This window comes from Topomyia yanbarensis, chromosome 1, assembly GCF_030247195.1.
Source record: "Topomyia yanbarensis strain Yona2022 chromosome 1, ASM3024719v1, whole genome shotgun sequence".
Classification (NCBI taxonomy): Eukaryota; Metazoa; Arthropoda; class Insecta; order Diptera; family Culicidae; genus Topomyia; species Topomyia yanbarensis.
This window is the reverse complement of record NC_080670.1, coordinates 192349192-192366946: the sequence shown is the minus strand read 5'-3', so window position 1 is coordinate 192366946 and position 17755 is coordinate 192349192. Positions and strand designations below refer to the sequence as shown.

The following is a 17755-nucleotide window of genomic DNA, read 5'->3' as shown; positions in this document are numbered from 1 at the left end:
AGAAAATTAAGAAAGCTAAAACAAATATTTCAAAACTTACAGTACATAAGCAACATTTGAATCAATTTCATGCGGGGTGAATACGGTGCCCGGTCAAACGGACATAATCATTTCTTAGTGACATTTTGCTCAGATCACATGGTGTGCATATGAAAATCAGATAACCCGGTGACAATTCCGGGTTAACAGTTCGTTCCGATTCATGTATATTTATTTATTTCATAGATACGCTAAAAGTTAAATGGATCAAAAAACAACCACTGCACAGTGAATATATTGCCCCAGTCATCCGAGAGATCGCAGAATATGCCACTTTCACGGTAATTTGTTCTGAAGAGTTGTATATTTCATTTTGGGTCCGATTTGAGTTATTGCCAATCTGACCCCGTTTCCCGATCCCATTCATATTTTTTAAACGGTTGTGGATTGATTTATGGATAAGCACATGAATAGACGTTACAAGTCGGCTCTTTACTACCCCCCCCCCCCTCCCCCCGGCCCAAAAATGGCCAACTGTATATGACACGTTCTGTTCTGTCGCGTTCATGCTTTCCCAAACCCAGCCACAGGAACATAAATCCTATTTTTCTCTCTCTGATCTGTCCAACCATCCTGATGTTAAGGGGGTGGAGGGATGGGTCACACAGTTGAATTTTGCTTTCCGGTAAAGTTGTGACAAACCGAGAACAAAACAAAACCCCAATGACCTTTTCAATTGGTCGTACCGGTCGGTGGGTGGTGTGAGAGTGTCCACTTTAATGGGACAAGGACGCAAAGGTGAACTCTTCGGAATGATTGGGAGCTGTGGCCTAGTTCGTCGTATTTTTTTCTCTTCGTTGGAGTTGGGTTTGCAGCGCTCCGGTCCGGTTTGTCCCGATCTCGTAAAGGTTGGACTATTTTTTTTTCTTCTTGTCTGGCCGGTGGAAAAATAATGTGGCACCTGTGTTGTGTGAAGTAATGGCTATTTAACAATGATTGATTGTAGTTTACTTCTGGAGCAACCGTGTTCGTATTTCGTTCTGTATGGGAACATAATAACGTGAAAAATGAGCGGAAAGTGAATAAAAACTCTAGTTTGCAGGGTCATTTGTTACATCGTTTAACCCCGTGTCCGATATTCGAGTCGTGAGAATTTGGCTGGGAATTGTTAGCTGGGAAGCCCATTGTTAGTCTAATGCCGGTCTGGATGACACATTTCTTTGACAATTATTCTAAATTCTAGGATGTTTTTCACAGCCAACTCGGATGAGAGGTAAACGTGCATTTTTCTCAGCAGAACACGGTCAATGATTTACCGAGTTCTCTTCAATAAAAATGGGTTATTATACTTACGAGAAATTTATTTGTTTCCGGCAAGTGCAAGTGTAGGCAAATTATAATTTCTCGTTTACCATGCTCTACTTTAACATATTTTACAACAACTTACACTCATTAAAAACCAACGTTTCCTTTCGTATTCGCTGCAAACCGTTTCGTTTACCGCTTCTACCCTGTTGTCCGTTACTTCAGTGCTAGTGCGTATGCAAATGCAAAACATAAAAGCATAAAAAGGGTGCCCTCGGAAAATCGCTCTAACCATGTCCAGAAGGATTTATGTTTCCTTGCCTTTTGATCTTTCTGCTTTTCTCACCCTCATTCTGGTGCGTACACGGCATTTTCGAAAGAGCCTAAATGCTTACCACCACAGACCATCTAAAATTAGGATGCAATTCACAAAGGTTCTGCACTCAAACAAATATACTCCTTCATTTTCAAGCTATGCCTCATGACTGTACTAAGCAACAGGGAGTATCAGCGATTTTTGTAGATAAAATTTTGTGAGCGTCCGTAGGCTACGGAAGTTTAGTTGTTCAGTTTAAACAATATAAAGTTCTATTCATAGTCGCAACACGCCGGCAAACATCGTCGCAAAGATTTAAAAAATTATAAATTCGTCGACCACCTCGTACCTGCTCCCATCAGTTTACACCTCGAAACCAAAACCCGTTCGAACTACCTCGCTCTCTACCAGCTAGTTTGTCCTCTCAGAGTTTATAGTTAGTTCGATTCTCCCACTACTCTGCGATCAACGCCAACGATGTCGATGTCGTCAGCGAAACCTAGAACCGTATGAGATCTCGTGAAGATGATTCCGTTTCTTTGTACATTTGATCGCCGTATCGCGCCATCGAGTGCTATGTTGGTCAATAGATTGGAGAGTGCATCGCCCTGCTTCAATCTATTCAATTCAACGTCATGAACGAGTCGAATGTCTCTCCGGCTAAGGTTTTGACGCTTGAATTGAACCTATCCAGCGTCATACGAATCAACTTAATCAATTTTGTAATGATAACCATGTTTCGGTATTATCTGTCACAGTTCGTTTCGTTTCACTAAAACATACGCCACCTTAAAATCCACCAAAAGATGGTGATTCCAGGAAGCTAGCAGCGATGCAGAAATTCGGCTCGTTCCAAATTTTGAGATAAGAAATCGGAAAAAATTACGTACATCACTTTCCAATCATAGCATGTTTACATTGCCTATTTGAAGGGTATGATTAATTTTCTTTTTTTGAGAGAGAGCGCTCCCTGTCAGAATCACTCACTCCGACTGCTGACGAGACGGGAAATGTCCTCTATTAAAACACTACTTAAGGCAGTGGGGCGTGATTCTGATTGTGGTACTGAGTGTCCGGTTCAGATGTGCTGGCGTAGAACCCTTACGATGGCGGGAGAATGAGCATTTACTTTTACAGTTTATAAGTGCAATAGCGCTCACTAAATCATTGGGGCGTTTTTGCATTTTTGAAATCTGGATTCTAAGATTTCTGGATTTGGTAGAATCTGGCTCTGTGAATTTTGCATTCTGTGAATTCTAGTTTCTATGGATCCTGAATTCTAGATTTTGGGAATTCTGGATTTGGTGAAATCTACACACTGTGGGTACTGAATTCTGAGGTTTCTAGAATTCTAGATTCTGTGGATTCTGGACTTTGTGGATCCTGGATTGGATTCTGTGGATTTGGTGAAATCTGAACTCTGTGGAATCTGAATTCTAGATTCTATTGATTCTGGATTTGGTGGAACCTTGACTAGGTGAATTTTGGATTCTGAAATCTGTGGATTCTGGTTTCTGTGGATTCTGGACTCTATGGTTTCTGGGTGCTGCTGATTCAAACAAAACTAAATTCTTGATTCTGTGAATCCTGGATTCGGTGAATTCTAAAATCTGTGAATTCTGGATGCTGTGGGTCCTGAATTCTGGATTTTGGGGATTCTGGATTTGGTAAAACCTCACGGTCACGTGGGAATAAGCATTTACTTATTCGCACTTGAGAACGCCTTGATCAGATTATAAGTGCAGTAGCGTTCACTACATCATCGGGGCTTTTTTTGTGTTTTTGAGATCTGGATTCCAAGGATTCTGGTTTTAGTGGAGTCTGAGCTCTGTGAATTTTGTATTCTGTGGATTCTGAAAACTGTGAATTCTGCATTCTGTGGATCCTGAATTCTAGATTTTGGGGATTTTGGATTTGGTGGAATCTGGAAACTGCGGATACTGGATTCTGTGAATTCTGGATTTGGTGAAATCTGAACTCTGTGGAATCTAAATTCTAGAATCTATTAATTCAGCGTTTTGTGGATTCTGAATTCTAGTCTCTGTGGATTCTAATTTTTGTGGATCCTGATTTCTGTGGATTCTGGACTTTCCAGAAATTATGCTATTGATTCGAAAAAACTGTGAATTCTTGATTCTGTGAATTCTGAATTCCGTGAATTCTAAAATTTGTGGATTCTGGATGCTGTGGGTCCTGAATTCTGGATTTTGGGGATTCTGGATTTGGTGAAATCTGGACTCTGTGGATTCTGAATTCTACGAACCTCACAATAACGGATGAATACGTATTTACTTGTTCGCGCTTGAGAACGTGTCGATCAGATTATAAGTGCAGTAGCGTTCACTAAATCATCGGGCCGTTTTCGAAATCTGAATTCTAAGGATTCTGAACTTGGTGGAATCTGGACTCTGTGAATTTTGGATTCTGAAAATAGTGGGTCCTGGATTCTGTGGATTCCAGAATTCTAGATTCTGTGGATTCTGGATTTGGTGAAATCTGAACTCTGTGAAATCTGAATTCTAGATTCTATTGAATTTTGTGGATTCTGGATTTGGTGGAACCTTGACTCGGTGAATTTTGGATTCTGTGGGTTCTGAAATCTATGAATTCTGATTACTGTGGATTCTGGACTTTATAGTTTCTGGATGCTGTTAATTCGAAAAAAACTAATTTCTTGATTCTATGAATCCTGGATTCCATGAATTCTAAAATCTGTGGATTCTGGATGCTGTGGGTCCTGAATTCTGGATTTTGGGAATGTGGTGAAATTTGGACTCTCTGGATCTGGATTCTGAATTCTAGGAACCTCACGATGGCGTGGGGCAGAGCATTTACTTGTTTGCACCTGAGAACGTGTTGATCAGATTATAAGTGCAGTAGTGCTCACTAAATTATGCGCTTTTATGTTTTTGAGATCTGGATTCAAAGGATTCTGGATTTGGTGGAATCTGAACTCTTTGAATTTTGGATTCTGAAAATTGTGGATTTTGGTCTCTGTGGATCCTGAATTCTAATTTTTTGGGATTCTGAATTTGGTGAAAACTGGACACTGTGGGTACTGGATTCTGTGGATTGTGGACTTTGTGGATCCTTGATTGGATTCTGTGGATCCTGGATTTGGTAAAATTTGAATTCTGTGTAATCTGAATTTTAGATTCTATTGATTCTGGATTTTGTGGATCCTGATTTGCGTGGACGCTGAATTCTAGTCTCTGTGGATTCTGGAATCTACAGATTCTAGATTTTGTGGGTTCTGGATTTGGTGGAATCTGGACTCTATGAATTTTGGATGTTGTGGATTCTAAAAATCTGTGGATTCTAGACTCTATAGTTTATGGATGCTGATTCGAAAAAAAACTCTGAATTCTTGATTCTGTAAATCCTGGGTTCCGTGAATTCTAAAATCTGTGGAGTTTGGATGCTGCGAATCCTGAATTCTGGATTTTGGGGATTCTGGTTTTGGTGGACTCTGTGGATTCTGAATTCTAGATTCTGGATTTTGTTAATTCTGGATTCTGAATTCTAGTCTCTGTGGACTCTGTATCTTGAGGATTCTGGAACTGATGGAATGGTGAATTTTGGACTGTAGATTCTAAAATCTGCGAGTTTTGGTTTCTGTGGATTCTTAATTCTGGATTTGGTGAAATCTGGACTCTGTGGATTCTGAATTCCAGATTCTGTGGATTCTGGATTTTGCGGATCATGGATTTTGTTAACTCAAGATTCTAGTCTGTGGATCTGGATTCTAAGGATTCTAGATTCTGTGGATACTAGATTTAATGGAATCCGGACCTTGTGGATACTGGATTCTGTGAATTCTAGATTTCGTGAATTCTAGATTTTGTGGATCCTGGATTTTATGGATTCTGAATTTTGTGGATCCTGAACTTTATGGATTCGGAGTTCCTCTTTGAGTTGGGTTGGATTTTGTGGATATGGAAATCTGTGGATTTTGGATTTTATGGTTTGTGGATACTGCGGATTCTTAAAAAATGTGGGCTCTGGACTCTGCGGATTACTAATTCTGCGAATTCCTGATTTTGTGGATTCTGAATGCCGCAGAATCATGATGTGATAGATTCTGGATACTGTGAAAGTTGGATTCTGCAGATACTGAATTCTGTGGATTCTGCGTCCTGTGGATTCAGAATTTCATGGATTCTACGGTTTCTGAAATTTGTGGATTCTGTTGATTCTGTGGATTCTGGATTCTAGATTCTGGGAATTCTATGGACTCTTGACTTAGTTGATTCTGGATTCTGTGAACTCCGAATTTTGTGACAAACTTTGGAGAATAAAAAAACGTAATTACGCAAAGCAACCCCTTCAAGGGTCACCCGATACAAAAATCTTCCCACCCCCTGCGATTACCTTTCAAAATCTTTCTGTTCTTCAGAAGATCCACATATGGCAAACTCGAATCGGTAACCACACCATCGATCTCGACTTTATAAGCGGGCATGTAGATGCGATAATTTTCCATAAGACTTGTCTACAGTAATGTCATTTGCTAGCTTTACACAGCACACTATTGCAGACCATTCTGTGCCGATTCTTACAACATTCTCCAGTACAAACTTACGCTGGGTGCTAGTCGTTACCTGTGATGGCTTAGATCTATCCTCGTTCTAAGCGACTCGACTAGCAGTGAATCCAATTCGGCACTGAAAAAAAGTTTGTTGGTGGGGTTGAAACCTGCCAAGGGTGCAAATCTTAGGGAAGCACTGAAATCTTCATATTTTCTATACAATAAGGGACCATTCACAAATTACGCAACGCTTTTAGGGGGGAGTGGGGGTACGACAAGTTGTGACATAGGGGTAGGGTGAGTAAGCTAGATCGTTACGTAACATGCTTTCGCTGAAGAAATTTTTTTTTTCGAGGGATTTGTTACGTAATAGGGGAGAGGGGATGGAGAAATTTGTGACAATTTGTCCCTAATTGAGAATAAGTCATAAAATAAGTCAGAAAAAGGGTGCCGTTTCCAGATACACACTAAATTATTGTTCGAAAGTCGAACTGAAAAAACGAACCAATGTAAGCACACCAAAGGGGCGCAAAGCATCAAACTCTCTAGCTGAAACGTCACGAGAGGTCGATGGTTTTCCGGAAAGCGCTGGAAACTCTTTCTTTGATCTCAGGTTTCTAATACGCCCAAGAGCCATTTTAACCCGTCCAGTGCGATTGCTATTCAAAATCTTCGCTCACTAGTGCAAGGACCTACACTATGACAAATTCAAATCGATAACCCCACCGTCGATCTCAACTTTATGCGCAGGCATGAAGATGCGGTAGCGCTTTATCAATGGTTTGTCGCCAGTACCTCCTTTTCCACTTTCTTTAGACAGGATATCACAATTCTGAGCTTATCCGGTAAAGTATTGCTCCATGCGCCAACTTTCAACGAATAGAACTGCTAAGCGCAAATTGGTACATCCATTTTTTCCATTAGGAAAAATGAAGGTTGTATACAAAATAAATTTGTTGTTTCATGGTGTTCTCAGTAAACTATTCGGATTTTGCCTAAACCACAGATAACAGGCAATTCCCTCTAGATTACGACGCGAATTGCGGTCTCATTCGAACCGAGTAAAGCAATCCAGAAAGCATTTCAAAAGCACTGACACGTACCGATTAAAGTGACATTTTCCTAAGAAGAAAAAAGTAGCTAAATGCTGGCCCCTAAAAATAGAACAACCCAGCTCGCCGATAACGACCAAACTGAAAGCTCGCCTGGATAAGTGTCAGTCTGGGTCTGGTGGAGATTCTTCAAATACGTGGGTGGCTGGCGCACCCCGAACAAAAACGAACTTACGTGGTTTTACTTTGGCTTCTTTTATGTATCGTCTTTTCAGCTGGCTTCGATAGGGGATAATAATAAGAGAGACGCCGGAATTGGCAATTGCTGCGATACTCCTTCGTTGTCTAACAGTAATAAAATTTACGATTGAAAGAAGTTCATCTACTGCAAATAAATGTGTGTTGGCGTTGTATTCCAGGTAAGTCTTAACTTTCATCTTATATTTATTGATGTTTAACTCTTTTGTGTTCGATTGACAGAGCAAAAGTCCAGCTCAAAACCTGTAAAATTTCTGCTGGCAAAACAAAAAAACAAAAGGACGACTTACCTGCACTGTTGACGACGCTCTGCTTGAACCGTACCCCCGCCGGCAGCAGATACAGGGGACCGGAAATTTGGACACCGTGGTTCAGCACGATGCTCACCATTCCGACCAGTATAATTACCCAGCCCCAGTCGCCCTCCGGATAGTAGTGTCTCCTGAGGGTGGACACTTTGAGGGCAGCCTGGCCGGAAATGCATCGATGATCACCACCACACGGCAGCTCGGATGTTACGCTGTAAGGAAAGAGGACAATAATTATTGCATCATCATCAGCTGAATACACATACAAAACGTAAACATTGGGACGGATCGTTTGAGTCGGAGTGGAAGGAAGGGGGTGGCCTACCCTGATGCGAAGAAGAAAATGAAAGTTGGAAAAGCAAATCCAGCAGAAGCTAACTTATGCACCCAAATGGCAGCCTGGCATGCTAGGACCTTCACATCGTGTTCTCCTTCTGTAAAGGCAAGACAGACTGCCAAGGTTGAGAGAGGTATAGGTATATACATTTACAAACATGCACACTACTTGGGAGTCATTGACTCGAAGCGAAGCAGCAACATTTAAAAGTTGATCCCTTTGGCTGCTTCGTCTGTTTGGGTGGGTTAATTCATCCTTCGAACCGCAAATCAAGACGGATTCTATGAACACAAGCCAAGTGGAGAACATATCGTATTAATTCCCGTTGACTGTCTGGCGGTCGACACTGACAGTGATACCTATCGCTACTAACCTGGTTAGTCTATCAACTTGCACTTGGTACTATCTTTAACAACAGAGTCGAGTGAATGGTTTTCTGCTGATGCAGCACTGCTTGAAGGAGATTGCCGTCGTTTTAATCGGGAATGGCATCGTAACGACCGGGAGCCTGACAAAAGGAAGCGCCGGAGATAATTTCAAAATAATAGGTGCAGCACTAATTGGATTATTTCTCAATTGAAGAAGCTTCAAGCTACTATAAACTAGTAACTAAGTCCGTGGGTAAGTTCCGTTAATTACATTAGTCTAGGAAATGTTTTATTTAGACTCAAACGTTGATTAAAAACAGGACTACTTACAATCCTCCACAGTCCTCCGTCGCCTTGAGCTTCTCGGTGTAAATGTAATCCCAATTATCGATCTTGATCGATTCCGATCGAAAGTGCCTTCTGGTACGCGACCCTTCCTCCCCCCTAACAACACCCAGCCCGTCACCGGCTGCACTGCACTGACACACATAACCGACACTACCACTACCACCGCCACTATTCTGTAACTTGATCTCGCCCACATTGGCCACATCCGGCAACGGTGGCATCTGCGTCTCGCTCGGAGTCTGAACGATAATCTGCGGATGGCCCATCCGGAAGCCACGATTAGATTCCATTAGCGGCACTGAACCGGTCCCGATGCGATGCTGATGCGAATTCGTCGGTTCGATGATGAAGCTGTACGTTCGACCCCGCGAATCAACACGTAACTGCACCATGGCCATCTTGGTTGCTAGAATCGAGGGCCATGTTTTACTGTACTTCAGGGGAGACATTATACCACCGACCGGGAGATTCACTCTTCAAACTTTGTCCATTGTCGCGTTGCCGTAGCCTGCTCCACCATCGCCTGCTCCACCATCGCCACCGTCACCGGCTCGGCGGGCGCGTTTCGATGTTCTATGGCAACAGTTTTTTTTATCGCGCCTCCTGCGATGGTTCCACGGCGGAACGGGAGTAGCATTATTACCGTCCTTCGCCGCTAGTATTGCTTGTTTCGCTGGAATTACAACGGTATTGCAATTTTATGGCAGCAGACATCGTTAAATGATGACACTTTTCTCGTTGGTGGAGTGCGATGACGAAAATTATGGCCGGCTGCGATTGTGGAACCATTGACCTTTTTTCAAAGTGCACATTCTGGAATGTAAAAATAGAGAGAGATATATGGTTAGAATTTAGTATCGTAATTAAACTGAATTCTAATTGCTCGTTCTGGGGGAACATTTTAGCGCATGAATATAGTTAGTCCATAACAGCGAGAATAAATTAATCTTGAACATGTTTTTCGAACCGAACAGAAAATTGAACCCTTTACCTCCGCCAGCTTCCCGGTGTAATAAATTTTTCATCCATGAAGCGGATCCCACCGTCGTCGCACAACAACAGAACTGCGGCTTGGCCAATTTGGGTCAACCGAAAATAGGTTGCAGGCACAGACCAAACGGGAAGGTTTCCGGGTAGGGAGTAACAACAACAATGTCGTCTGCGTAATTTCAAGCGACATCCACCAGCTTCGATCCCTCCCCTCACCTCAACTCGCCGATCCAGTTAATGTCGCGTTTAATACGCGCGCACGGAAAATCTAAACAAATTAAATTTTGAAAACCAACCCGACCTTCCCTCACCTACGCGGACACGGTTCCTTGTCTGGGCGCAACCCCATTTTCCTACACAGTTGCGACAGTTGCTTTTTCCAGGCGAGCTTCGGTGGACAATTTGGCCACCCCCTAAAAAACCACTACCGACCGCACGAAATTCATGTTCGCGAGCTACGAACTGCGTATGGGATGGATGACGGACGGACGGACGGGGGAACCTTTGTTTTGAGGAAGATGGTTTGTATGGAACACCTACTCGAAAAAATTTTTCTGACAGTTTGCCAACGTCCTTTATAAAGGTACCCACATATAGCCTTGCCACTTGTTTGCTTACGGGATGGCGGTCGGTGGTGGGTTTGTTTTTATGCAACGATGCTGGAGGCGAATAATTACATTAGCCGAAATGGGTGATGTTGAAAGAAAACCTTGACACTGGAAAGTGTATATGTTAAATTTGCTATAAAGGGTGGATAATTTGAATTTTTCTGTATCTTTTTAATCGTGTGAGTTCAAGGAGGGAGTCGGTTATCTACTCTTCCGGTCATCACAACCTTGATTACCCAACAGTCCTTTATTTCATAGTGTTGTGTGCTCTTTAGATGTCATCTAGTAATAGTCCAGTTTGGATATCACATCGCATCCCAAGTAGCACGCTTTGTTACTGTTTAGTATTTGTAACTCTCTTGGTAACAGCTATGTTATGGAAAAAGCGCACTTTGTTTGTATGTTGTGCAACATGTCCCTAAATGCAGCAAAATAATGAAAACAATAGCTGTGCCATTTGTCGAGCATTGGGTAGTTGGACAGTTCTGTTTTAGGGTGGAATGGCAAACAAAGAGGCGTTTGCAACTTGTTAGACTGTTTGTGCAAGTTAGCAAAGTTTCTGATTAGTTTCACAACTGTTATTGATGTTTGCATACTTAACACTATTGGCCTGCTCTATTATTACATAGTTATACAATCAGTTTAAAAACCCGTAGAAATTCTTTTCAAATATATCCAACAATAAAAAATATTGTGTAGCAGATGTGCAACATTTAAAACTTTCAACAAGTTGCAATTGCTACTTGGGATTGGCTATAGAGCAGTGGGTATATGGCCAAGTTCCCCCGGGTAGTGCTGGGCTGATAAGCTACTATACAACATATATTTTTGCTTTGTTCAGTTTGATCAGCAGAACTGATTCCTGCGGAATATGCAAGGTAAATACGTATTGTTTGGTCTGAGTAGGAGGATGGCTGATGTTTCATGTTATCAACCAATAAGTGATCTCAGATTAAATTAGGCTTTCAAAGAGTTAACGACAGGCACAAGCATATTTTTTGGTGGCGCTGGGCATGTTTGCTTCGTCTGACTTTGTCGTTTCTTATTGGTACGGATGTCTTCATGATTGTTTGGTGGATATGCGTTCCTACTTACAAGTGAATTGATGGGGGTGGCCATTAGGGCATCGCAAATTTTTTTTTTGATTCTCAAAGGCCCTCCCTCTCATATTGTGACAAATATCAAAGTAAGCTCAGATGCCAAATTTCACACCATTTAGACAATTTTAGACCCCCGCCCACTTCGCTTGAAATTTTTTGAAATTGGCACTATGGGAAAATATGGAGGAAAAATACATTAAATGCTATAACTTTTGAAGTAGCAATCAGAAAATTACAATTTATACCTCTTTTCGAAGAAAATAATCTTAGTATTTGAATAAAGATATTTTTGTTTCTAGGAAAATACGGGAAAGTGGGGTACTGGGTCATTTTGGCCCCAAAATCCCCTATTTTTAATGATTTTTCTCTCCGTGATGGAAATCATACATATTTTGTAGTTTTTCTTATGTGAAAAATTTTTAAAAAATCGGTCGGGGCCTTTTTGACCTTTGTCCGAATACGAGAAGTTGGGGTTATATGGCCTTTTGTCATTCATATTAAATTTCATCATTTGCTCGAAATATGTCTCTATTATTCTTCACTCAATTTCCATAAACTATACCTTGTTGAACGTAGAAAATCCTTAGGATTATAACAAAAATAGATTCGTTACCAATAAAATTCAGGAACATCAAATTATCTGACATATAGTGTCGATTTTACATTTTTATCATAAAATCGCACATATTAACTCCATTTAACAACAAAATTCTTATTTAATTTACTACTTTTAGTGTAAAATATGCTTAGGGATCACATGAGAAAAGTTTCATTCCTGGAAAAATAGGGGAAGTTGAGCTGTTAGGACAAATAATGAAAAAAATGAGATTTGTAGAGTAAATATCAAAAAGTTTGTTGTTTCTGAATTTTACCTTTAACGTTTTTATTTTTGTTTTATTCCTCAGAATTTTACACGTTCAACAAGTCACATTTTATGAAAATTGATTGAAGAATAATAGAGATATATGCATGAGAAAATGATAAAATTTAATATGAATGACAATAAGCCCTATAACCCCAACTTCTCGTATTCGGACTAAGGTCAAAAGGGTTCCGATCGATTTCTGAGATTTTTTCACATTAGAAAAAATACAAAATATGTATAATTTGCATCACGGAACAGAAAAATCATTAAAAATTTTGGGATTTTGAGTCCAAAATGACCCAGTACTTTCCCGTATTTTTCTAGAAACAAATATATCTCCATTCAAATACTAAGATTATTTTCTTTCAAAAGAGGCATAAATTGTAATTTTCTGATTGCTCCTTTAAAAAGTTATAGCATTTAATGTATTTTTCCTCCATATTTTCCCATAGTACCAATTTCAAAAAATTTCAAGCGAAGTGGGCGGGGGTCTAAAATTGACCAAATGATGTGAAATTTGGCATCTGACCTTACTTTGACATTTGTCATTCAAAAAAAAAAAATTTTTTTTGCAATGCCCTAGTGGCCATAGTGTAGTTGGTAAATCGATTGCCGTGTACGCAGCTCACTTGGGTTCGATTCCCAAACCCGCACATAGGGTAAGAGTTCTAAAGAACAACCTCTAATCCGTTTAGTATTGATAACGTTGACTCAAAAGCGCTGGCAGGAACATTTCGTAGGGGTAGACAAACTAGAGAAAGCACACCACCGAGATTCACTAATCTACATTAATACTGATATCACTAATCACACCCTTTCTTTCTTTTGTTTTTTTTTTGGTTATATTAGCAACTCGACGAAGCGACGGCTAAAAGGACCAAAACGCAACCGCTCATACAAGAACAAGAAGAACAAAACAACGAACAAGAAAACAGCACCTTGAGAAATCGTTTAATTATTACAATATTTTTATTTTTTACACATAACTACGGCACTAGTCAACACAATTATGCTTTTTCTTGTCTCGTTTCAGCAAACCGAAACTTCTCCATGTATAAATTTTCTTTCCCGATGTGGGACAATTTGAGTTGAGTCTGCTCTCTCTCTCGCTCTCCCGTACGTCCATGTCGTCTTCGCTAGAGCAGTTTTGATTTTCGCTGATGAATGTTCGGTGCTTATTGTGTTTTTGAGTGATTCTGGCATAACCCTCTTCTTCTAGTCTAAAGTTGTACGCGGTGCCAAATCGTGTTGGCGGATTCTCGTCATATCGTTGTCCTTGTACATGGGGATCTTGGTTTTAATGTTGTTATATTCAATGTCGTGTTGCATGTTGTTCTTCACCACGAAACTATAGAACGTTAAGCATACAACATTCCTTGTATGATGTAGTTGTATGTGTGACACCTTCGTCAACTCAAGTTCAATTTTCAGCTGTATCAATTGTTCCACCTCGTGCACAGTATGTCTAATACGAGTTTGTATAAAGTCAAACGCAATTATATTTTCACTTAGTAGGTGCCCTTTATTTTTTGATTCACTCATCTCTCGTTGCTTCTAGCGTGTATTTTCCGTCCGTGAAATGCGAGTTAACTGTACTCGTTTGTTTTGCTGTGTACATGTCTGGTGTTGTTTAAATTCTGGTGTATACGAGATCAGAGGGTAGACTAGGGAAAACTGAGTTCCTTCTTTTTGTTTGAACAACAGTTAAGGTGGTCATTAATTTACCAATAAAGTCATAATTTTCAATTTACTAGAAATTTAACATAATAGTTTAGTTTTGCTTCGAAAATTGGTTTTATGCATATCACGGTATTGCTTTAAAGCTCAAACGACTGGATTTTTTATCCCTGTGGAGAGCGCATAAGAACTTCTGCTTATGGATCCAACCCTTTTTGGCCCTTCATACAACGATAAATGGAAAGTCGTTTGCTAGCAACATTTGACTCTACTGTTAAAAGCAACTGCAGCCACTGGCGTAGCCCTTGGACTGATGGTGGGTTCACTACATCATCATCATCACGGTATTGCTTTAAACCTGAGGCAATCTTCAGACCTCTCTTTCAGAAAATTGAAGAAAATCATATTTCTAAAAACTTTGTCAAAGATACAGGAACTTGAGGTCTTGTACTTTCCATTTTACAAGAAATTTACCATGTTAGGAGCGGCTCTATCTGGCGTCTGCTCCGGAGCAGATGGTTGAATACTGCGTCAGCTACATTCAAGATGGCAGCACCATCACGAGGCTAGGTCTAATGACCCCACTAAAAATGTAATAATAAATACTGGGAGGAATGGTCGCCAAAAGATACGGCAATGTTTAACGGAAACTGATCGTAGAGCTCTGTTACATGGAACGCTAGAATCCAGTTGGAATACAGCACTTGAGGAATTCCGATAACGCTTAACAGTAGAACGAGGGTTTGAGCTTGAGCTTGTGCGACCACCCCTGGCTGCTGATCGCGGAAGGAAAGGGAAGGAATGTTAGTTCGATACTTGCTTTTGCTAGAGGCCGTATATACTACTGCGCACTCCACAAGTATCACGGGAGGAGGATACTCGTTAGTAGGTATAGAAGTTGGATTCTACTTCTTCTTTGCCGACGCGAAAGAGGTGACTCCGCTATCTGGACTGGATATCGATCCATCAACTCATGGATCGGGGACCAACGGTCGTCTTTACTTCCCTTTCGAAGGAAGACGTGACCACAGATTTTTTGACCTCAGAAAAATCTCAATGACCTCGGCTGGAATTGAACCCAGGCCAACTGGAATGAGTGGCGGTCACGCTTACCACTCAACCACCGGCGCCGTCATAAAATATTACAAAAAAGTTATGGAACCTAAACTAGCAGTTAAACCCCGATTTTGAATATTTTTATAGCAATTCAACTTAATAAGTTACGATTTCACGATTATCTTGTACGTAGTAGTTTGTCCACTATTAAAGGGTCTTTATTTTTCAGCCCGCCTGACCCTATATGGCAGGGCGTCCAAAATGCTTCTACCAGAAATTTTCGAATATTCGTAACACAGTAATGAAATGAAAAACTAACTAATATTTTTTTCTTACCGTGTTTATTCCCCTCCAATTATCTTCTACTGTAACTTGATGCTAGTACTGTCGCTGGCGGAAAGGCGAGTGGTGTCTACTGAATCCGACCGGCCGGAAACACAACGGCCGAGTTACCGTTGGCTGCTTTGGAAGCGGTCCTTTTCGTTTAGCTAGTGATGTGACCTTGGTTTGGTTTGTTGGAACCTTCCTAGCGGCAATGATGAATTTATCGCTGGATCTGGTCGCTTCCCGTCGTCCGAGAGATACCTGAAGTCACCGCAGTGTACTTCTCTGGCGCGCACCTTTATGGCTTCGAACTCCTTGGCTGTTAGCTTCGAAAGAGATCTACGCTTCACAGCGAGGACGGAACGGCATGGGTTATCTATAATCAACCGAAGGAAGCGAGTGGCTCATTGGCGCTTTGCTTCTCATTTCTGCGAACCGGCACCACAAAACTTGTTATCGGCCCGCGGGCCGTCACTTTAGTGGGAAAAAAAACTTGTCTTTCTTTTCAAGTATATTTCTATTTGGGCATTCTATTTTTGGGTTCCGGCACCTACTGTTGACCATCTCGATCATGAATATATCGTGGAAGCGCAAATGGATTGTGCAACGACTCAAAATAGAACTAAGGAAGATAGGTTTTAGGTATCCCAGCTCGGAAGTTGAGTATGGCTTTGTACTGTTCAATGTTGGATGTGCTAGTTCGTTTCTTGTTCCAACGAGCTGCTGTTGTATATCCGTCTTCGTCGGAGTTTGCTTCCTTGGTGATGGTGCTGGTTGTTGGTTTGGAGATACTAGATGCAATCGTACTTTGCTGTTGGTACTGACAGCTGATATCGAAACACAAAACGAATTAGTTAGTGGTTGGCAATTCGCTTGTTTTAAAGGCTGACTGTTGGTGTTGTTTGTTGTAACTTCGTTGATTGTTCGGTGCTGAGGTTTCCGTGTACCGTCTGGTTACATAACTGACCAGGGTATGTGCTCAGCGTTATTTGGATTAAAAAGTCGGATAAGATTGCTTTGGTTAGCCGCACAGTCACCATCCGAACGCCATTAGGAATGCCAAGGAAAACACTTCTTCAAGTACCCTTCGTAACGAATTCAACTTCGCAGTATTTCGGAATGAATTTGTAAATGTAGTCTAATTTAGTGGGCAGAGCTAGATCGTATAGACGTACTTCGATTTTTTCGTCATCCATATATACGGCGATCTTAGTTTAAACGTTGTCATATGCGACGATGGGTTGCATGTTGTTTTTCGCAATGAAGTTTTTTTCCTAGACTACATTATTAAACGTTATCAGTGCACAATTAGGTACGTGATCTATCTGTATGTTGGCGACTTTTGTGGGAATTCTGTCTCATCTCGATTGCAGTATCCTCAATGTACACGGAAATCTCGACTTTAACGTTATCATACTCAAAAAAATGTTTCCTTCTGTTCTAGAACCTGACCAGTTTCGGGATCTAACAAAAACGGTATTCGCATTAGTATTGCTGAAACGTATAAAGTCTCATCTGAATCCCATAAAATACCACATAAGTTTTTTTTCTTTGAAGATGGACGAGTGAATCTTGTTTTTGGGCCGAAAATTAGTAACTGGTTTTCGATCTTTCTCGCGAATTGGTGATTCTCAATACTCATATACGATTCAACAGCCTTCATTTCACTCAGACAAGACCATGCGTATTCCCCAAGCACATTACATGCATAGTGCCCTAGTTGGTAATATAAACACTAAACAAAGAAAGGAATTAGTTTGCTCAGTCCAAAGATATGTCAACTCGATTGGCGGATAGGTGTTCCCCTACACTGCCATCAAATTAACGAAGATTCAAAACTACATGCGGCAAAATATGTTCAATTTTGTAAACAATGAAATGTAGACTACAACATTTTTGCAACAGAATGAGATTGGAAAAAATAGTTGCCTAACCAAGGTGGTTCATTCTCAAGGATAGCATTGATGGTATGAAAATAGACAAATAAACTAATAGGAGCAGACTTGCTAGAGATTGGTAAAAGTCGTTAAATGACTCCTTCAATATTCTAACAAAAATTTGGTACAGTTAAAAAAGGTGCCGTACTAGAGACGTAAAAGGCCATAAAAATACTACAGAAAAAATAAAAAAAAACTAACATGCGTCTACAAAAGTAGGTACAGTGTAAGTAGAGGTTTCCCCGCTAGTTGGGTTCTGCCCGGCAGACCCTTACTGACAGGGCGGCCTAGATGCTTCTACGAGAATTTTGGGCTCTCGTACATAAACTTAATGAAAACAAACAAATAAATTATGGCTGTGGTCCACTAGGAGGTTGACAACAGTTTATTGTCTTTCAC

General features: G+C 40.7%; 1 protein-coding gene and 1 long non-coding RNA gene across 3 annotated transcripts in view; one reads left to right on the top strand and one right to left on the bottom strand.

The window, feature by feature from the left end:
* Positions 1 to 17755, bottom strand: part of LOC131685365 (monocarboxylate transporter 12-like) — a 420355-nt gene that overhangs the window by 372822 nt on the left and 29778 nt on the right. Inside the window, exons 1-3 of one of the 2 annotated variants that reach the window (XM_058969060.1) lie at positions 9791 to 9961; positions 8782 to 9612; positions 7729 to 7958 (exon numbers count right to left, since the gene is read on the bottom strand). In XM_058969060.1, the coding sequence (XP_058825043.1) occupies positions 7729 to 7958; positions 8782 to 9248 (697 nt within the window). In that variant the 5' untranslated portion in view covers positions 9249 to 9612; positions 9791 to 9961. Of the gene's footprint in view, positions 1 to 7728; positions 7959 to 8781; positions 9613 to 9790; positions 9962 to 17755 lie in introns of those variants that run through there. The other variant, XM_058969054.1, reaches the window with a different exon arrangement.
* The window catches only part of LOC131685416 (uncharacterized), a 41977-nt gene continuing 31073 nt past the window's right edge, over positions 6852 to 17755 (top strand). Inside the window, exons 1-2 of the long non-coding RNA XR_009304796.1 lie at positions 6852 to 7599; positions 7661 to 8704. This is a non-coding gene — a long non-coding RNA (uncharacterized LOC131685416). The remainder of the gene's footprint in view (positions 7600 to 7660; positions 8705 to 17755) is intronic.